This window comes from Oncorhynchus tshawytscha, linkage group LG13 (genome assembly GCF_018296145.1).
Source record: "Oncorhynchus tshawytscha isolate Ot180627B linkage group LG13, Otsh_v2.0, whole genome shotgun sequence".
In the NCBI taxonomy this organism is placed as follows: domain Eukaryota; kingdom Metazoa; phylum Chordata; class Actinopteri; order Salmoniformes; family Salmonidae; genus Oncorhynchus; species Oncorhynchus tshawytscha.
Window position 1 is genome coordinate 50000672 of NC_056441.1, and position 21654 is coordinate 50022325.

A 21654-nucleotide genomic window follows, 5' to 3' on the forward strand; every position below is an offset into this window, starting at 1 on the left:
CCGATAGTTGCAACGTTTTAATAATAGGTCAACACTAAACAGGGGGAGTGTTCAACATAGTGGTAATATATCATAGTTTGACATATGTATTAAAGCAACTGTAGCCAGAAAAAGGGGGAAGTTAACAGGTTTTAACAAACAGAAAAAGGAGAAGTCCACAGGTTCAAAAGTTTGAGGGTCATTGTGAGCTCATAGAAGTTTCGCTCAAGCGGCCAATGGTATTCATTTCTGCTATATCCCAGTTAATATAACAAATACAAGTCATGTTTGCTTAGGCTGAGGCAATGGCCCATCTATGCTGCCAAGAAATAATTACTGGATTTGACGGACTAGGAACGGAGAGAAGGAGAGGTTGTAGGGGCAGAGTTTCTCCCTTATATCAGAAAAATACGTACTGCCATACAACTGTGTAGCCAAGAGCTTACCCCCAAAGCAAGCAATAGCCCTGTAACCTGCCTGCCTCAAAGTCCTGAACTATTCTGCAGAACTTTTGTCCCGCAAACTAAGTGAGTAGCTGCAACAGACAGAGAAGGAAAAGGTAGAGAGAGCTTTGGAGATAAAGTTAGCTATATTTCTGTGGTTAACAGGAGGGGGTGGGGGTTGTGGTGTGTTGGAGAGCAAACAAATCCAGGTCAAACTTATTTCAGTGGGGAAAGTCTGTGAGAAGGATTATGCAATGTTGTCGGGGTGAGCAGACCGAAGGGGTGTAAACAACACCATTCTGGAGTGGGACGGGCCTGGCTGTTGCCTGGTAACAAATATTTGGGTCAGGAAGACCGGGGAAAAATGCCCCGCCCCTCAAGGAAACAGGCACAGGCCTCATGTTAGCAAATTAGCAGCTTCCCGAAAATACGCAGGGACAAGCGAAACAAACCCCACTGAGGCACAAGACATCTACTGGTTCATTACAAATTTAGTACCTCTGGAATGCAAAATGCATGAACTCAGACACTGATAGAAAATGTAAAATCTCAACAGTTATGCAGGTTTATATAGCACTTGTAACACCCCTGTGGTGTACATTGCTATACATTTGGCATTTAGGCTACCTGATATCAATGAGACGGTCTCAAATGCTTTTGGTACACTAGATACCAAAAGGAGTATACTGTAAAACTATAACATTAGGAGAATAATAAAAAGTAAACTGCATGGTGGTTCATACTGATTTGTTTTCCACGTTGCAAGTCTCTAGTGCACACAAACAGGTCATAGGCTGATCCAAGGTGTGTGTGTGTGTGTGTTTTAGAAAACCCTTTTAGACTGTTGTTATGTGTCCATAAAAGAGCCATACTAGATTGTGGGACCAGGCTAAACAGGGCGCATACAGGGCACATATGAGAAACAACTAACAAAAATGTGGGTAATTTTCTTATGAAATATATTTTGAGATTTGTAATTTATTAAGAACCGGTTTCCCTGAGTAGCTTACAATACCAATTTAGCCTCAGTCATTTGCTTAAGAAAATGGTGAATGATAGTCAAATAATATAGCCAACTATGACCTTGTGGTATAGCAGTATTCATATGTTGGATAACAATATTGTGCAATAAGTGGCAGTCAATGTCGTAAGACCTCAGTAATTTTGCAACACGTAGACTTCTAGCAGATTTTTATTCGACACTTCTGCATGAACTTCAAAACCACCACATCTCTATAAAGCAGGAGAAATGTCCCTAACATATTTTATTGAATGAAAATGAGTATTAACAACTATTGGATGCAGATGACAACTGAATGGCTAACTTCCTAGGCAGAACAATGTGCACTATTTCAATGTACACTATTTTGCAAAAATTCATTTCCTGACCAAACCAATTAGCCACGAGTAGCAACCAAGAGGAATCTCGTGAAAAGCAAGTTGGGGGACAATTTAGCTTGCTGTAGCTAGGCTAGCTAGAATGCTTGCTATGCTGCGTTGTTGTAGCTAGTATCTCCCGACGCTTCACACGACTACAAGTTAGATGTATGCATGCAAAACCATTAACGTATTTGTAAACGGAGATGGCAGGGCTATAACACAAACTTTAAAACACGCAAAATGAGCTGTTAAACGAGTGGATTCGAGGAAAAGCTACATTTCAGTCAGCCATGTTATTCCTGCCTCAACTACCGCTCTGCCCCTGCCCTGTCACTCAAGAACTGGTTACTGCGGAAACCGGTTGCCAGGCAACAAAAACAAAAAAAGACAAAAGTTCTACGTCTCTACGTCAGGCGTGTTGGAACTGTATCTCCAAGGCAACGCAACGCTGTACAAACATGCAGCAGACGTGGTGAGAAAGGGATTGTGGTGAGAAAGGGATTGTAAGCACATGGTTGGTCTGTAAAACCGATGTAGTCTTGTTTTAGCCGTTATATAACATAGACAAGTCTCGTTGATTATATATGTATGCATGCTATACACAGCTTGGCTTTTCTTGTTTATGTCTAGCTAGCCTCAGCTTGCAGTGCAGATGTGTTTATGACAAGGGAATTGCTGTTTGCAGATGCTTTTTATTTATTTAACTAGGCAAGTCAGTAAAGAACAAATTCGTATTTACAATTACGGACTAGGAACAGTGCGGCCTATGACACTGCCTTGTTCAGGGGCAGAACGACAGATGTTGACCTTGTCAGCTCGGGGATTCGATCTAACCACTAGGCTACCTGCCGCCACAGTCCATGCTAACTGTATCCCTCAATTCAACGACCTTTTCCTTTCTTAAACAGCTTAATGGTAGTTGTGGTTGTTAGTCAGTGCAATAAGAATGTGAAATGTAAGGTATGCTATTGATCTCAATAATAGCCCGCCAGTCCTATCTTCTTGATAACTTCCCTGACTATGAACCTCCTTCCTCTAATATAATACAAAACTTGCTGCTCTCTTGTGTAGGTAGGTACATGTATGCGGTATTGTTATGACCTCAGAGTTTACCATGGACCATCTGTACGGATTAATCATTGCGATTGAGCACGGACAGAGTGCAGAACGTTCCTCATCGGTGACGTTGTAGTGCTGACTAATTGTTGTTATCCCCACTATTCCCAGTCATTTTACACACCGATGTATTCTACAACATGCCTGCCTCGGTGACATTTTACGACATTTTACCCCCCCCCCCACACACACTCCCTCACACACCTCCTCCCACCTGCCATATTCCCATTGGCGTCTTTACGTAGAGAGGAGCAGGCTACAGAAAAGAAAATCAATCATGTTTATGTACAGTTCGACAGAGGATGATGTTTGCAGTGACTGAATGTTTGCAGTATTTCCGTCACTACTGCCCACGATCGGTGTCGGAACGCTCTGCTTCAATCTGCTTACATATTTTCTGGTAAAATGTTTGGAGACTCTTGAATAAAGAATACCCCTCGTTGTTATTCTGGGAACTTGTGTGGGAAAAAAATTGACAACAGAATCATTGATCAGCGACGCCCTCTGCACATTTCACACGCCACGCTCATGAATAACACATAGTCTATCTTGCCATCTTCTAGATGAGTGCATAGTCTCACCGTCCATAGATGAGTTGCCTGAAGATGCTCCACTCATACAAACACATGTCGGATGGAAGTCCAAAAACACTTGCTTATTGCTTCACATGCTTTGGCTCGACCTTCTCCATTTCAGTCTAAAAGACCAGCTCATAAACTAATATTGATGATATTTGATGCAACGATAAAGAACAATAAATATATGCGTTCAAACTTGCCAGCGCGAAAAACCTGTCGAAATCCCAGCAGCAGATGATCCCGTTCTAGAACGAGGGATTCCACGGCCTCTTCAAGAAAGGGAACTCCCGAGGGCGTGTCCGTGAGAAAGTTTATCCGAGAGGATTTTCTCTCTTTGCCTGGTGTGTTTCCTTCCTCTTGTGAGCGATGTCAAACCAACACAATTGCGTAAGAAATCGACAATGGAATGTGTATATGTTTATAATGGCCAACCGGTCTAAATACGCCTACTTGAATAGTGCCAGCACGTTCATTGATACACCTTTAGAAGTAATTTCAGTAATATCCCATTTCATTGTCACTAGGCTATAGCCTACAGTATATACTAGGCTATATATCTGCTAACCTACATGCAAGATCTATATTCATTTCTATATTTATTTATCTCTTTAGGCCTATGCAAAGATGAATACTATATATATATATATATATATACGAGGCAGACAGTCTGTACATTAATAATCTTGCCTGTCTTATTCATGAACATGTTCATTAGGCAATGGGCCAAACTAGCCCTCAAAGTTTTACCTGATCTGGAGCTTAACTCTACAATATTTAGGCTTTTTTACTGAGTCTAGAAAATAATTATTAGTCTACATGAGCAGACACCTCCAAAATACTAAGAACAAGTGCATTTGGATGATCATTTCATCTGCTTTTACAATACATAATTTGGCTACGTGCACACTAAAACATGTTGTTTCATTAAATTTACTATCCGAAAATGTTTACTGGTTAGAAATATTTCGTGGCTGTGTTAGTAACATTTTCTATTCTCGTCTGCTGTACCGTTTCTGTGGGAGAGGGAATCCCTAGCTAAACGTCATTACCAAGGATACCAAACAAAAACATAACCCCATAAATGGGCACGTACGTCAGCGGAACTCCGAGGCGGGACTTCGTGTCCTTTACAATGCTTCGCTCGTACTCCATGGATTCATTCATAAGACAAGACTCGCTTCTGTGGGCCGAGACTCTATATCGCTGATCAGTTTATCCATAGTGGACTTTTACATGGATCTATAATTGCACCTTGGAAAAACGGACAAAGGACATATTTTAGCGGACTCTGAATTGGATCAATGAGTTTTTCAAATACGGAACGTAAGGACTGTTTCCATTGCAGCGAACAGGATTTTCTTCTTCATGCAACTTTTTTGGAAAGAGACCAAGAGCATCTTACCGGAGCACAATAAGGAACACATTAACGGTAAAATACTTTCTTAACATGAATGTTAGATAATGCAGCAACACGGTTCTTATTACGTTATTTCCGATATACAATGTAGGCTACACGTAAAGCAAGGTTTCCAGTTATGCATGTTTACTGTTGACCCTATCTTAGATACATGAGATTGCATTTCAATGACAGCAAACTGACAGCTGTCTCCCCTCTCTCCCCTTGCCCATGTGTGTGCGCTCGAACTGCAGGTGACGTCACACTCATTCCGGGAACTAGAGGTTTTTCACTCGGCTCCTCCGGGGTAATGTTCCAAGGGTTCCCCGGTGACTTTGATACCATCTCCCGTGGAAGTTCGTCCCCGTCTATTGAGTCTCAGTACCTTTCCTCCGTGGACTCCTTCGGGAGCCCGCCGGCCAGTGCCTCACAGGTAGGTCCAATAAGTCCAATGTCTTTACTTTGAGCAATGATTCGAGAAAGGGAGCTTATGTGTCCTTTCCGCCCACTTTCCGAAAGTTTATCACTATAATATTGAGGAAACATTTCATTTGACGGATGTTTATATAATAATGCATGAAGTCTGATTTATGTTGTTTATGATGATGATGCCGTGGGCTGTATTCCAGGAATATGGGTTGAGTTTCGAATAATTTCATATGATGCTTTACAGTTCAGTAGCATTTGCAAATGCTGGTGCAGTTATACCTTGTCGCATTAGAGTTCAACCATGCAGAGTTTGGATTTATCAACCTGAGTATCATCATTATTATAAGCTTGTTATTACATAGGTTCTATGATAGGGAAAGGCAAGAACATTTCCCTTTCACGTCGCATCAACAATGCTAAAGATATGCTGCTAATGTCCTGGAAAATTACAGGGACTTGAACTTGATTGAAATAAAGGCTGCCGGCCGGCATGATCTCGGAGTCAGGCTTTGCCAATGTTACTAGCATCGTGTACTGTCTTTGGTGGTTGGTTTACAGCGCCCCGCGCAACGGATGACATCGTTTTGGCACTCTCCTACGTATGCACAAAAATACTCCGCCTGTTCTCGCTTCTCTCCACGCTCCCAGTTCAGGGCTTGCTGTGACGTAAATGCGTTCTATTTTGGAGTGTTACGTTGCGTTGCTAAGGGAACGCCGGGGGAGGAGGGGGGACTTTTTTTGAGCGAGTTGATTGGTTTGGGCGGTCTCCTCAAAGCTGCATGCCGCCTTGCGTTACACGCTTTGATATGAATATTAATGTATTCCGAGTTTACTATGGCATCACTGCTCGTCTCAGTTCTAATTAAAGCAGAGAGAGCCAAGGATAGATTTGGGCACCTAAATCTATTCTTGCAGTGATCTATTTATAACGTTGTTCTGCAGGGATTTTGGGAGACTCCAACTCTCACTGGCATTCAATCATTCCATAAGAGTGAAATTTCCTGATATGCTTTATTACTTATTGTAAGCTTGTATGAGCCTTCATGATGTTATTATAAGGGTTATACATGTGTTACATTTTAACACATTTAAATAGATTGTTGTTATTAAGTTAGGATCATAATGAGATCATAATAAGGGGGACATGCAATGCATTTATAACAGTCAGCTTCTTATCCACATGGTAAATGTTTGCAATGGTGGCATTTTATTCAACGTTTGTTTATAGATGACTTGCAATTAGAATGGGTGCGTCAAACTGTGCCCTAAAGTGTGTGTCTTATGGACACCAAGGCTATGCAATCTTCTGCTGTGATATCTACCCTCTTATGTTCAAGGAAATCAACATCTAAGTTGTTCACAAAGCAATGTTTAAAGAGCAAGACACTTTGATGTCATTGTATTGTATAGCAGCATCACATTTCTCTGTTCATGCCTAACCCCGCCATCTCTGTGTGTTCCAGGATTGTGTGTCTGCTGGAGGCGGGGACGGGGTAGGCAGTGGTTCCGGGGGCAGCAGTGGAGGAGTGGATATGCCAGGCTCCTTTGTGCCCACAGTCACAGCCATCACTAGCAGCCAGGACCTGCAGTGGATGGTGCAGCCAACTCTCATCTCGTCCCAGGCCTCTGGCCAAAGTGGGACCCAGTCTGTGTCCCTGGTAGACCCTTATGATCTGCCAGGGCCCAGTTATTCCTCTGGCTCAGGTTTTACTCCCACAGGCTCTGAGACCCCGGAGCAAGGCCCAGCCCCGGGCCCCATCCGCCAGTCTAGGACTCGTAGTCGCCGTGTACGAGACGAGTCTGTGAGTGACGATGGAGATGTTGGTGTGTTTGTAAGTGTGTGTGTATGCCCTGTGTGTCAATCTTTATATGTTGAATAGGTAGACAGTAAGAGTTAACACATTCACCACATTTTTTTAATGATACTGTATCTGATGAGACATCTATATATCTGTTATTCTAAGCTAGCGAGATAGAGGCAAAGACCAAGTTTGGGTTTGTTTTAATCTCTCCTTATTCTTTTCCTCCAGTTGACTCCAGAGGAGCAGGAGAAGAGGCGTGTTCGGCGCGAGAGGAACAAGCTGGCAGCCGCCAAATGCAGAAACCGCCGGCGCGAACTCACTGACCGACTGCAAGGGGTGAGCTTGGCTGGGGTTCTTACTGTCAAAATGACTTATGGTAATAATTATATACAGTGTGTTACGCTACATTACTAGGCTTATGGTAATGACTGTGTATGTGAGTAATAGGAACACAATGTTATTTAAGTGGCTGGTTATTAACAGAAGTTGAAGTGAGCAAAGATGATTATCGTGCTTGTGATAGTCTATTGTGCCTACAGTTGTTATAGTCTAATTTACCAGTCCTAGCATAGGCTATGCTATCTATTCCAAGGAGGAAACATGTAGGCCTATCTATATCTAGAAAGATAGCCATGCATCCATCTCCATAGACATAGAGGGTTAGACTATACAGCTCTTTGAATCCTATCTCTCGCCTGTCCTCCCTCCGTCCACAGGAGACCGACATCCTGGAGGAGGAGAAGTCTGAGCTGGAGGCTGAGATCTCTGAGCTGCAGAAGGAGAAGGAGCGCCTGGAGTTTGTCCTGGTGGCTCACGAGCCCAGCTGCAAGATCCCCTACCAGGAGCAGCAGGCCTCAGGCTCCACACAGCTCCAGCATCAGCCCCTACTGCCCCAACAGGCCCCCGTCTCCATCGTGGGCTTGACTGTGGAGGACACTTTCTACCTGCCTCCCGCCTACACCTCGCAGCCTTCTACTTCGCAGCAGCAACAACAGCAGCAGGTTCATCCGCAGCAACAGGTTCAACCGCAGCAACAGGTTAATCCGCACCCGGGGATGATGCAGGAGGTAGCGTTTTCTAGTTCTTTCTATGGCTCAAGCGAGCCTGCGCCGGGTGGGCCGTGCCTGGTGGCCGACGGTGGGGGTGGTGGTCACCATGATGGCGCGGCCGCTGGCAGCTACAACCCTTCATACACATCTTCATTTGTGTTCAGCTACCCAGAGGGAGCCTGCGGGGTCAGCGCTAACCAGAGAAACAGCAGCAGCGAGCAGTCCTCTGGTTCCCTGAACTCGCCCTCGCTGCTCGCGCTCTGACTGACCGACAGAGACACACACCACGCGCGCCCCTACGCCAATCACTTATATACGGCAAACAACAGTTGCTCATGGTAGACGAGGTCAACAACATGGATGAACATACATTATGTAATGATACAAAAAAAAAACAAAAAAAAAAAATCGCACACATTCAGACCGAGTAAACATGACATCAAGCAAAGTTTGACCGCATAGCATTTAGTGCACACCGTTGTCCTTATGAGGAAACTAAATATAACTCAAGTATTTCAAGTGAATTCAAATTGAGTCCAAAACTCTGGGCTCTGAGTTGTCAGTCGATCTGTGAAAACATTCTCCGACATCATACCCAGGTTAATTCACAATGAATCTTTCAACGTCTTGTGACGTGCACGTGCAGTGCACACAGTAAATAGAAAACATGCTCACCTGCGATCCCACAGGCACACTTGTCCTCCCCGTCGTTCCCTCTGTCAGTCATTCCTCTCTCACTGCTCCTGCTCTCATCTTCTTCACCCCTCCTCTTCATGCTGAATGTATTTGTGCAAGCGGAAATAGGGAAGAAGGACTTAGGTTTGGGTCTTCTTTTGTTGGGTCTTCTTTTGTGAGGCCAGACTGCTGAGATCTTGCTCTCCCCTCTTGCCTTCCTCATCCTCTCGGTTCCTCTTGCTTCTTCGTCGTTAGTTGTGACTTGGAAAGGGGAGGGCGTCACAGCCTCCAGCTATTTGGCTCTCTCTCTTTTTATCCTGCCGTCTACTCTTCGTCCATCTCTCCATCTTTGTTTCTCTCCTCTCTGAAGTCTTCGAACCCTGAGAGCACGCCGAGCCCTTCCAGACCCTGGGACCTTGACTGAGCGCCGGCCCACCTCACACATCCCCCTCGTCCCCCCACATGGACACGGACGCACCCCTCCCCCCACTGAGGAGCCCTGGAGTGTTTCGCTCAAAGTAGAGCTTTAAAAAAAACAAAGCAACAAAACAAAACAAAAAAACACATTGAAAAGACACAAAATAGGATGGACACAAATGCAAAAGGGTTGTCACTCTTTTCATTCTTCTCCTGAGCCATTGTTGGATGTTGAAACGATGGAGATGAAATGAGACTTGTGTTGCGCTGGTGAGATGAGGACGGCAGGAGAGTGAGAGAAGAGGCTTTAGCCGAGGTAGAGGTCTAGAGGGAGAGCTGAAACTTTGGCAGAGACAAAGGATGAGCCCCCTGTACTCTTAAGCCTAAATTGAATTTTAAAAACGCCAACAACAAAAAAACAATCCAGCTCTTGCCAACTGTGTGGATGGGTTACCTCTTACTGGCATAGTACCACCGCCATACTGCAAAGTCTCTTCACCCTGGGCCCACACAAATACTCATACCGTCGCTTTCAAGCATCTGAATTGTCCTCCATTCGTTACTGATACTATTGTGTACAATGTTCTTCCCCCCTCCTTTATCACCAAGTATTCTCTGTTGTCGTTTTTAAGTCTTACCTTTGACAGAGAAAATGTCATGATGAAAAGAAGAAAAAAAAACATTGAGAAAGGCATGTCCTTTTGGTAAAGAGCTTTTTGTCAGACATGAGTTTATTGGTATCAGATGTGAACCATTGTTTTTTTTTGTTTTTTTAAAGATACTTTTAAAAAGGAATATTCAACCAACCTCTGAACATTGGGATGAGCGGCCTCTCTTCCTCTCCTAGTGGGAGGTGCATTTATTGTGAGTGTATCCCACTCTGAGCCACTTGGCCCGCTTATTTCTTTCTTTTGATTGAGGTTGACACGATGTTAGAGCACAATACAGAGGCCGGACACACAGAGGAGACGGGAGGAGGGGGTGTTTATGAGTATGTGTTCTTCATTTGCCTGTGAATTTGTTCCTTTTCATTTTCAAGTGACATTTGTTATGTTTTATGTATAAAAAAAATTATGTTTGGCTTTGTCCTCCGCTCTTACCTGTGATGCCGATGCCGGACGTTTTTGTTCTTTCAGGGGAGGTTTCGCCCTTAATGTTACTATTATTATTGCATTATGTTGTTATTTGATTTTTAAAAAAATATTATGTTTGGCAACTTCAGAGGCATGTGCACTATCATAAAATGTTATATGTGTCAAAAGTATACTTAAAAGCATACGCATATACATACAGAAGATATGTATATTGAAGTGTATGTACAATGATTGTAAAGTATGAATGTTTGAAATATAAAAATGGGATATTTTTGTCAATGAAGAAACAGAGGTGGTTGTTGAGGCTGGTTTTAAAATGGATATTTTTCTAAAAGAACAAACAATTATAATAAATGACCGTACTTAACCATTCCCTCAATATGACGCACATTATCACTGCCTCTGCTCACATGTTTTATATATAAAGCACACTATTCAGGATAACTATATCTAACGCGTGATACTGCATGTACTGCGGCTCGTCAGTATGATGAGATTATTGAGGTGGTACTATTGCCTTTTTGCTTTTACATTTGCCTGTTTGTTTTCCTCTGCGAGGTCAGTCCCAATGCCTACACCACCAAAGCTTAATGCCACCACTTAGTCCTCTTCGGACCCAAAATGAGGAAACTAATATGAATTGAATGTAAAAATACATATTAAAGTATTAATAATGCAAATAATTTTTAATTTAATGTTTTTGTTGAGAAGTCTGTTAGAGTCTAGTGTGCATTCTTGTTCAATAAAGTAGTTATCATGCGATTCAAATCGACAGACATTTCTGGAGAGCTTTTTGAGAGTTGCTCTCTTTAAAATATTCACCTCATAGTAGTTATTGTTGAAATATCAATGGAGGTGTGATAGAGAAAAAAAAATGTGTTTGGCCTATCATTAGACGGGCTAAAGTCGTTGTTGAATTCAAAAGAGGGCCCCTCCAAAATAACTAACGTGCCAGGCTTCAACTGGTAAGACAAGGGACAGGCCTCGTATGCCCTTTTTGAATGGCGAACATCATTGCCTTTTCATTTCCTTCCATGAACCTACCATGGCATTGTTGATGATGTGTGAAAGGGGTTTTATGCTGATAGATGGCACGTGTACGGAACGGTTTTGTGCCGCTACCTGTAGTACATCAGATGAACTTAGAAACTGCACCGCGAGCTTTCATTCACATAGCCCTGTACATCCTGTTCTGGCAGGGTCACTTACAACAAGTCTTATCAGTGATAAGGTCCATGGGTCCTATTCCATCAACAGCAGCTCACAGAGTCTCCAGAGTTGGACAAAAACAACAATGCCGTGGTTCTTTCACTGAACGAGAGCATGTTTTGAATATTCATGCCGACGATATTCTTCTTATTTCACACCCTAAACAGGTGTCGCATTGATTTCTTGAATCCCAACCGTGCATTCTCTCAGAGAACGTTATGTCATTTTTGTCTGAGCCTGGAAACCCGGTTAGGAAGAAGAATACGCACTTATGTCAGCACTGGACAGATCAGGAAATGAGGTCCAGTTCACATAAGACTCGTTTTCTAATCTGTACCATCTAAGGTGTCCGTTATATAGACCCCACACACACACAGACAGAGAGAGTGTCTGTCCGCACTGCAGATGCTTGCTCACTGTCAAACCCCCCCTTCTCTTATCTCCGGAACTGGCATTTTCTGCAGTGTCCAGGCTGGTGGCCAATACTGCCTTCACACCACCTCCCTCGTGTGATTTGTTTATTCACACCGTCACTGGAGGCCTACAGACAGAGGCAGAGAGAGACCGGAAGGTAAAGACAAGAGACAGAGAGAGGAGGATTGAGGGAGAGAACTGAGAGGATTAAGTCATTTTGGACGTTCCTTTCCTAACAATCCAAGTAGAGATGGGCCATGGACACATGTAGAAATTATGACAAACTCAGTAACTTTGTCGCATCAGTGAACCTGCCTTCATACAAATACCTGATATAAGACTGACTGGAACAGACAAGAGGTCTTTGACCATTTTTGTGAACGACAAACGATTTGTTTTCCCCATGGGTTGCAAACGTACGATGTTATGTACTGAAATGGAGACTCTTGAGATGCAGTCATATCGTCAGAGGTAGACATGTAGCAAATCATCTGAAGAACTTCATTTACGCAGTGCCAGAAGTCTTCTGGCACTCTCTTTCTGCTACGCTATGTGTCCAGTGTGACCATGTATTGCTGTGATTTTCAACCCTTGTTATAAACTGTACCGTAAGCTTTCATTCACATAGCCCTGTATCTATGTTTGGGCCAAGAGGTCTTGACCTAATTGAGTGGAGGTTGAGGGGTGGACCTTGATTATAAATATATGAATCTTAAAGAAATATTTCAAAACACTCCATTTCTTAGCATTTTCCTTTGATGCCTTATTTCTGTTATTTCCTTCAATAGAACCTTCATCTTTCCCTGAATGCCTTCTCTAGAAAAAAAAAAGACTGTATATGTAAACATAGGTTTGTATTTTTCTGTGAAGCAACGGTTGCATTGTTGTGATCAGCAGTGAACAATGAAAATGGACTCAGAAATTTATACTTGAGACATTGAGACTATTTGTAACAGCTGAGGCCCTAAACTAAATGGGTTTTATTGGAGGATATTGAGAGGGTGCTGCATCAGTGGTACAAACACTTTTACTCAACTGATCGATCTAATGATGGTGCTTTGATAACTACATACTTGTCCTTGTCCAATGCATAAAATAAGTATAATAATTGATGAAATGTAATACTCAATAGCCTTCTCTTGCTTCTGTTTCTGAATGAATCAATTTAACCTCTGATTATATTATACAGTACTGTCGATCTTTTTCAAATGGACCAGATGTTATGACAGTCCACCGGTCACATTTCTTTCTCTCGTTCTCCCTTTTTCTCTCTCTCTCTCTATGTCCACCCCTTTCTAACTCCTTTCCTCCATTCTCTCTTATTTTACTTGGGGGGGGGGGCCTTTACTCATCGTTGTTGTTGATAGACTGTGAAAGCTGAGTGAACGATCCCCTCCATAACTGTTTATATTACGGTCCAAATCTTTATTGTCGAAAATGGCATTCAATAAACAGCAACACATTGTTAAGGTTATTTGTTTGGTGTGTGTGTGTGTCCCAGTGGAGGCTGGTGGGAGGAGCTATAGGAGGATGGGCTAATTGTAGAGGCTGGAATGGTATAGATGGAACAGAGTCAAACGTGGTTTCCACATGTTTGATTGATCTGTTTGTTACGCTTCCATTTATTCCATTCCAGCCCTTAAAATGAGCCCGTCCTAAAGTTCCTCCCACCAGACTCCACAGGTGTGGCCCCATTCCTCACCTCTATCAGAAAATGTAACCTGAAATGTCTCCAAAAAATGAACGACAATTTATGGCAGTAGATTGAAGGCTTACATTGCACTCTGGTGGTGAAAATATGCCACTTCAGAAACGCAACGGAAATTACGTCACGAACGGAGCTGTCTCCTGGATGCAGCTGTTCTTCTGTAAACATGGCGTCCGTAACAACAGGTGAGTGATATAAAAGGGCCCAGATAATGTAGAAGATCGCTTAAAAAGACTACACAAATATGTAATTGTTATTAATTATTCTTAGAATAGTGATGAAGGATATTTATTTTTCGGAATGTAGAGAAACTGGTGTCTGTGTCTAGCTAGCATAGTGTGTAGGTCTCAAGTGCCGACTAGAATGTAGTAGCTAACGTTAGCCGTTTAGCTAGCTAGATAACGTTAGCTATTCAAAATTGCTCGTGCATCATTCTTGTTTGTGGTTAAAACATTTTTTTTTTACCACAAACAAAAGTGGGACTGATGAGTAGCACCACCGAGTTGACTGATCCGTACGAAGTTGAAGTCAATCTAGCTCACATTTTCATTCACATGAACGTTAGCTACTGTTAAATTGGCTAGCTAGCAAGTCAACTAGTAAGCTAGTCCACAACTACACATGTATCGTTCTAACATTAGCGTGATGGAGGGGAGGTAGATCACTAGTCTAACTACTAACGTTACCGAAAGGTCGCCTAGTTTCATTATCATACGTTTCGTGCAGGCCATCGTGAAATGAATCCTAGACAGAACGGTTGGTTAATTAGTTTAGTTAGCAAGTTATGTTATGTTATATGTTCGCGACGAGTAGCCCACTCACTGCAACCAAGGCCCTTTAGCTCATGTTGGGACTGACTTTGGCTGCCTGTTATCGCCCTCTAGTTAGCTAACCAGAGACCACTCAGTTTAATTAAAAACTATGTTGTTTTGCCTGATACTGTAAAATGAAGTCCTTTACACCTCACTGATCCGCTTTGACGGCAACATTATCGTTCTGGTGGAAACACTAGCAATATCAAATGTGTCTATGAACCCCAGTGGAATTTCGCTGTCACCACAAGGCGATCCATCATGGTTTTACAAATAACACCTAGCTGGCTGGTCGAGCATGTGCTGTCTGACTTCAGCATGCTGTCCTGTCACCAGGGTTTCCACTTGGAATGTTCCATTGGAGCTCACTACTATGTGGATATAGCCAAATCAGATGGCTTTGAATTTTAACTTTGAAGGTCAGTAAGTTATGGCTTTTAGTATTGCCAGTGAAAAATAGGTTTGTCAAAATACGTTTTAAGATCACTTTTGTACAAGTATCTTTTAAGAGCTATATTAAACACTAAAGCAATTCAAGTCTAGGTGTTTGTTTTTAATCAGCTACTTGAGCGGGTTTTAACGCTCCTCCCTCTGTCTTTTCAGCCACCTCGGAGTGGATCCAGTTCTTCAAAGATGCTGGGATACCTGCTGGTCTGGCTGTTAACTATGCCGTGTCTTTTGTGGACAACAGGTAATTAAGGCGGTCTTCACTCGCGATAGTATTAACTGGTATATGACTCCTTGCCATTCCTCAAGTTATAACTCGTTAGTTGCTTAATGGACCCTGGCAATCTGTGTGAAATGTTAACTAGCTAAGGAACTATCTGAACTAATGTTTTCCCTCTACAATATGTGGTTAATTTTCAGAATGAGAGAATTAGGTGAAAATGAAGCAATGTTTCAAACAAGTAGATTCAGGGATCGAGTGTAGCTGTAGCTGGGCCTGGCAATAGCTGTGAAAAACACCACACACTTTTCCTCTTTCAATACAGTGGATAAAAAGGGGTATGCCAGGTGTACTCTGGCTGAAATTATGCCAACTCACCATGTCGCTGAATCAGTGGGAGCCCTGAGCTTGTTTCCCGGCAACAATACGGTCCCATCTAGGGGTGATGGGAGACAGTGACACCCTTGTTCCTTATGTCCAGTCTACTCCGTAATTTGATTTTTGTTGCCGTCATTGCGGAAAACCCCGCTTCACAGAGATAGGATGTTGGAAATGGAATCAACGTTTTCAATGCTTTTGTCGATGTCAGGATATTCAGCTTTGATTGTAAATCCAGAAGGTCGGCAGAGATGAAGTTCTCTCAAACATACTTTTAAGGCCACCGTCATTTGCAACCTCAAGGAGTTGATCTTCTTCCTGCACAGACATGGACGATTCACCTGGTACATTCACAAATGGGTCGCGGATCCATTCCTTCGCACTTCGTGGGTCTTTTGGTGGTTGGGAAGTAAACGCTCGAACTCCATTGACAGCGAAGCTGGGGGATCGCTCACCAGCTGGGAGAAAGACGGCCCAGTCTGTCTCTCCCTAAATCCCCGCTCATTTTTGGAAAACGTCAAATATGCCCCTGTTCACTCGCCTTCCCCACAGTTCCAGTTTGGCTTTGAATGCAGCCACGCTATCTGCCAACTTAGACAGTGGTCATTCTCCCCCGGAAGTGAGATTGAGTTCGTTGAGCAGGTTAAATATGTCGCACGGGTAAGCGAGTTTTGCGGCCCATTCCTCGTCATTGAAATGTGCTGCCAGTGGTGACTATTTTTCCTGAAAGAATTCTCTGCAGCGGCTCTCGTAACTCAAACACTGGCAGGCGATCTCCCCCTGGATAGCCTATATCCACATACTACGCACAGGGGACTGCGAGTCACCTGTCGCAATAAAGCCATATTTTAGGTAGGACATCATATTTTCTATTGAATGAGTTTTTGTTTTTTTTTCTGTCTCGGGCTCTGCTTTATCGACTTCGTCGTTGGGCCTTTTATCTTCCTTAGCCCTTCCGAAGATCTCGACGTTTGCTTGTTTTTTATTCACGTCAACTAACGTAGTTGGTGAGCAACACAGCTCACGCGACGGCGATGGGCGCTCGCGTTACTCAAGTTCAGAATCTGTAAACTGTTGTGGGCGTGACAGATATTAGAGTGGTGAGAAAAGGACCAACAGACTGCGCCAAGTTCAATGTAATTACTGCACAAATAGCCTCTAATTATATATAATTATTATTTTATTTTACAGATAAAAAAAATATATATATATATATATATATATACACACATTATAATTAATTATCCTTTCCGTGCGTGGGGCCGGTGGTTGGGAACCGCTGATGTAGATCATAGTCTTTGTTGTTTGCTTTTGTTAAAACCTGTATTGACCCCCTAGGAGAGGTTTTTTTTTTTTGCATGTTTCAGTGCAAAAAGAAAGTGTCACCTTTTTGGGCACTCACCAGTTTGCATCCCTGGAAAAAAGTATGTACTGGATAAGAGTGTCTGCTAAATGACTAAAATGTAAATGTAAACAATTTGGTATCGAAGTCGTGAATTATTTCCATCAATTTCGAATAAATTCTCGTCCATTCTTCTATTATTAGGAATTAAATATCTATTTTCTCTCGCAATCTCACCTCCTTCTCTCTCACCCTCTCTGCAGGGTCCAGAAGAACATGCTGATGGACCTCAGTAAGGAGATAATGATGGACCTGGGCATCACTGTCATCGGTGACATTATTGCCATCCTCAAACACGCCAAACAGGTCTACCGACAGGTAAGGAGACGGCTTGTGTAGATCATGATCGACCAGTCTATCGTGATCGACAGGATGTTAGACCACCGGTCTAGAGAAATGATGGCCGGAAAGATACAATCACTGACCTGTTGCATCGTTCATTTCACCCTCAAAACCAATTCTTCCTTTGGCTGCCTCTCCTTCCAGTTCTCTACTGCCAATGACTGGAAGGAACTACAAAAATCTCTGAAACTGGAAACACTTATCTCCCTCACTAGCTTTAAGCACCAGCTGTCAGAGCAGCTCACAGATGACTGCACCTGTACATAGCCCATCTATAATTTAGCCCAAACAACTACCTCTTCCCCTACTGTATTTATATATTTACTTTGCTCCTTAGCACCCCATTATTTCTATTTCTACTTCGCACATTTTTCTCCTGCAAATCTACCATTACAGTGTTTTACTTGCTATATTGTATTTACTTTGCCACCACAGCCTTTTTTTTGCCTTTACCTCCCTTATCTCACCTCATTTGCTCACATCGTATATAGACTTATTTTTCTACTATTATTGACTGTATGTTTGTTTTACTCCATGTGTAACTCTGTGTTGTTGTATGTGTCGAACTGCTTTGCTTTATCTTGGCCAGGTCGCAATTGTAAATGAGAACTTGTTCTCAACTTGCCTACCTGGTTAAATAAAGGTGAAATAAATAAATAAATACAATTTAAAGAGCTTTTCGGGCACATGTTGGGAGCACTTCCTCCAATGCAGCACTACAAGTCATGCGATAGAGATATGGTTCTTTGCCAGAAGACTTGCTGTTTTTAATGCTGTTCTGACAGCAGTTACTCCAATACTGCCTCTCTCCCACCTCCCCTTCCCGTCTCCAGGACATGTGCAAAATGGCCACACAGGCCATAACCTCAGGACAGTCCAGCGTTCAGACCGAACTCCGAAGAACTGCCAACACTCGTGAGTATTTTGGTTCAACACAATGAACCGTTATGAATTTCATACCAGTGATTTGCCTTTTATGTATCGCATTTCTCAACGTGCTTAACAGTGTAGGACGATAAGTCGCCCCTTCCACCGCCAATGAGTAGCGTCACCCTCTTGGGTAATGCACGGGAGCCATTCTGTGCCAGAATCCTCACCATATGTTTCTAATCCTCCTGTTTCTCTGCAGCCGCCACACGTATGATTGCCAACGCCTTGAGCCGCGACTCACCGCCAAACACACCAGCCCATCACCCTGACAACCGGGCAATCTCTGTGACAGTGTCCAACAAACAGGCCAAAGGTGGCAAAGCAGGTAGCTACCCCCTTTTCCACCCTCTGTGTGGACTGGCCTTCTCACTATCTGCCGTAGCTGGAGGCAAAATCTCCCTAGCATAGATGTCACACTTGACTCTCTCTTCTCTACCTCTTTCCACCTCCTCTCTCTCGCCATCCTATCTCTCTTTTTCCCAGTGCTGAGCCGGCCTGCTGACGAGGGGAACGGTCTGCCGGTGAAGCGTCGGCGCGTGACTGCAGAGATGGAAGGCAAGTACATCATCAACATGCCCAAAGGCACCACGGCACGCACCGCCCGAATCCTGGCCCAGCAGGTCAAGAAAGGTAGGGCCTCACCTTCTGGCCACGGTGAACCAAGGAAACTAATCATTCAACGCCCTTTAATGCTCATCCCACTAACATTATGGTCTGACGCATCTAAAGGAAATGGGTCTTGGAATGTCTTTATCTCTTACAATGATAAAGATGACCCCTATCCCTCACTAGAACCACCCACACACACACACACACCACCATCCCACTCTTTCAATTTCTGTGTTTGACAGTATATTTATCTTTTTAACTCTGTTTCTCTTACCTATAAAAAGGGAGCAAGCGGATGTCTGTGTTTGAGCGACTGGGAGCCGAGTCCAAGGCAGATACCACCACGGGCAGCAGCAAGGTGAGCCCTCACTTTTGACACGTTACATGTGTGTCTGTGTGACTGACGTTGAGTGTTAGTCAGGGCATGGCCTCTCTGCTCTCATGGCCCGTCTCTCTCCAGGCCACGGGTGTTTTCAGTCGTCTGGGCCGAGCAGACGGCGCGGAGGAGGAGCAGGGAACTGCAGGAAGGGTTGATGTAGACGGAGTGGAAGAGGAGGAGGAGGAGGATGATAGTGACGGAGAGGGTTCGGTCCTACAGTACGCTGGTGTCCTCAAGCGACTCCCACCCTCCCAGAAGAAAGAGCCTGTGGCCCCCAAGCTGGCCCCCACCACCCTCCGCCGCCTGGGAGGGAAATTCAAACTCCACCCCACTGATTCTCCCTCCTCCTCTTCCTCTTCGTCCCCCGATGGCCTCCCCCCTGCCAAGCTCAGCGTGCTTCAGAGACTGGGCAAGCCCCCTGCCTCCCCACCACCTGCCGACACCCAGGACAGCCGGGTGACCAGCACCAGAAATAAGGCCCGGCCAGGCCTAGCCCTGGCTAGCCCCAAGGTCAGCAGCAGCACCAGGGCTGGAGGAGAGAGTTTTGGGGCTCAGATGGACGTAGGGTCAGTCAATGTCTTTAAGAGACTAGGCAGCAGGAGGACCTAACACATATCAGGTCATGTCTAGACTTAAACCGTACCTTTTTATTATTTGGTATTATTCCCCTTACGTGTTGGAGTCATGAAAAGCATTGTGTTATTATATCCAACCTTAGAGGTTTGAGACGACCACTGCAATCGGCCTGGGTGAATGAACATTTTGGATGTTTCATCAGGTTTTGAAAGGTAAGTTTAGTTTCTATAGGCATAAATTTGACCCATCCGAGCTAACTACATTTTTAGGTTAGACACATTTTCTCCACGCTGCTGTTCCTCTGCCAAACAAGGAGATTAAACCTTCTGTACCCATCTCCAGCTTTTAGTTGTATTGTTTTATACTATTGTTATGGCATGGAACCAACACTGGCCTCTTGACCTCATATGCCTCCAGTTGATGATGCCATCTGTTACCGGAAGGCTAGTTATTGTGACATGTTGATAACATCACATGAAGAGCTAACCAGGGTACCAACAGAGACCTGTTTGTGCTAACGTTCCCCTCCTTGTCATGCTATGTTTGTTATGTGAGGGGTGGAATGTTAGCACAAAACAGGTCTGTATTGTAGGCTTTTACGGAGAGCTGCTTCTAGTGAAGCTGGCTAAGTGACACAATGGATTGTTGGAATGCACGATGTAACGTTATTCCCCATATCACGTAAGCACTCACCTCACTTGGGCCGTGATGACCTGGTACAGGAGAAGTACAGTCCACTGCGAAGACTTTAATGCTGTAACTCTGGCCCTAGACTGGACAGCAGCAAACGGCACATCAATTAACCTCTCAACCCACAAGCAAGAGCATCTCATCACCTCATTTTATATGACCTGTATCTGTAGAAATGTGTAAATGCATATTGCTTGATGATGCCTACCTTTTTTGAAGGCTCCACCGCCACATTGATCCTCTGGTTGTGTACAGCCATCTGCTTGAAAGCCAAGAGATTCTGAGTTGTCTGTTCACGGAAGAGGAAGTTACCCACCCTTGACCTGGAAGTAGATTTTATTGTGAGTCCGGGGCTTATTCAGTACGTAGAAATGTAACGTATAGAGCTCACATGATGCTTTAGTTGACTAACAAGAGAAGCATGTTAGTTCTGCACCATACCCTTTCTATCTAAATGTGTAATGTGCTTTCCTCTATAAGCCCCTGGTTTGTCATAATTCAGCATGGTATAGGAACTGATATGTAATGTCCCCTTGATATCGATGCAATACTTAGCAGGTGTTCACCCAACTCAATGTCATTTTGAGACGGTGTTTTATTTATTTTTTATTAAACTTCACACCGGAACTTTGCTACACTGTATATATATATATATTTTGAAAATCATGACAAAAAAAAAAACATCCAAGGTTTTATTGTTTTTAAGATGTAATGGAACAAGGCACCCTGCCTGTGAAAGTGATCTTGAAGATAAACAAGAAAATGTCGGAAAAAGTCTTGCCTGATTTATTTTCATTCCGTCTTTGAGCTAGCTACTCCAGCCGTCCCGCCCCCCAGGATTTCAGTCCTACACGGTGCTCTTGAACTTTGGACCTTTCTCTTTTCATGAGATACCCTATCATTGAAAATGCAGGTGTGAGACCAGAGTCAATATTTGGCTTCTCGGTGGAATAGACATTGAGCTGATCATTTATCGAGGAGTTCAATAATATGTCTGGGAGTGTTGTGTGTTTGTCTGAAGGAGTGGTGTGTGTTTGTCTGAAGGAGTGGTGTGTGTTTGTCTGGGAGTGTTGTGTGTTTGTCTGAAGGAGTGGTGTGTGTTTGTCTGAAGGAGTGGTGTGTGTTTGTCTGAAGGAGTGGTGTGTGTTTGTCTGGGAGTGTTGTGTGTTTGTCTGAAGGA

General features: G+C 43.6%; 2 protein-coding genes across 10 annotated transcripts; both read left to right on the plus strand.

Moving 5' to 3' along the window:
- The first annotated feature begins 4634 nt into the window (after positions 1 to 4634).
- Positions 4635 to 13455, plus strand: LOC112244712 (protein fosB). Of its 3 annotated transcripts, XM_024412458.2 has the most exons (6): positions 4636 to 4925; positions 5147 to 5325; positions 6785 to 7153; positions 7352 to 7459; positions 7840 to 8190; positions 9218 to 13455. In XM_024412458.2, the coding sequence occupies exons 1-6, from the start codon at positions 4862 to 4864 to the stop codon at positions 9269 to 9271; spliced, it is 1125 nt and encodes a 374-aa protein (XP_024268226.1). In that variant the 5' UTR covers positions 4636 to 4861; the 3' UTR covers positions 9272 to 13455. The 3 variants fall into 3 exon arrangements, with proteins under 3 accessions (XP_024268225.1, XP_024268226.1, XP_024268224.1); XM_024412457.2 differs by lacking the exon at positions 9218 to 13455 and having other exon boundaries at positions 4635 to 4925; positions 6785 to 7123; positions 7840 to 8606; XM_024412456.2 differs by lacking the exon at positions 9218 to 13455 and having other exon boundaries at positions 7840 to 8606.
- Positions 13456 to 13769: 314 nt separating this feature from the next.
- Positions 13770 to 21248, plus strand: LOC112244713 (uncharacterized protein C19orf47 homolog). 7 transcript variants are annotated; one of them, XM_024412461.1, is made up of 8 exons: positions 13770 to 13874; positions 15105 to 15192; positions 17152 to 17266; positions 18076 to 18205; positions 18420 to 18545; positions 18704 to 18850; positions 19114 to 19187; positions 19290 to 21248. In XM_024412461.1, the coding sequence occupies exons 1-8, from the start codon at positions 13856 to 13858 to the stop codon at positions 19815 to 19817; spliced, it is 1227 nt and encodes a 408-aa protein (XP_024268229.1). In that variant the 5' UTR covers positions 13770 to 13855; the 3' UTR covers positions 19818 to 21248. The 7 variants fall into 7 exon arrangements, with proteins under 7 accessions (XP_024268229.1, XP_024268231.1, XP_024268233.1 ...); XM_024412463.2 differs by having other exon boundaries at positions 13771 to 13874; positions 18124 to 18205; XM_024412465.2 differs by lacking the exon at positions 13770 to 13874 and adding an exon at positions 13895 to 13935.
- Positions 21249 to 21654: the final 406 nt, after the last annotated feature.

What these genes read in the sequence shown, in the direction of transcription:
- LOC112244713 (XM_024412459.2), top strand. Translation starts at nt 14,896, where the DNA reads ATGGCTTTGAATTTTAACTTTGAAG. An exon ending in GTGTCTTTTGTGGACAACAG is followed by an intron (nt 15,193 to 17,151) that starts GTAATTAAGGCG and finishes CCCTCTCTGCAG; the next exon opens with GGTCCAGAAGAACATGCTGA. An exon ending in CCGAAGAACTGCCAACACTC is followed by an intron (nt 18,206 to 18,419) that starts GTGAGTATTTTG and finishes GTTTCTCTGCAG; the next exon opens with CCGCCACACGTATGATTGCC.
- LOC112244712 (XM_024412456.2), top strand. Translation starts at nt 4,862, where the DNA reads ATGCAACTTTTTTGGAAAGAGACCAAGAGCATCTTACCGGAGCACAAT. An exon ending in CAATAAGGAACACATTAACG is followed by an intron (nt 4,926 to 5,146) that starts GTAAAATACTTT and finishes CTCGAACTGCAG; the next exon opens with GTGACGTCACACTCATTCCG. An exon ending in CGCCGGCCAGTGCCTCACAG is followed by an intron (nt 5,326 to 6,784) that starts GTAGGTCCAATA and finishes TGTGTGTTCCAG; the next exon opens with GATTGTGTGTCTGCTGGAGG.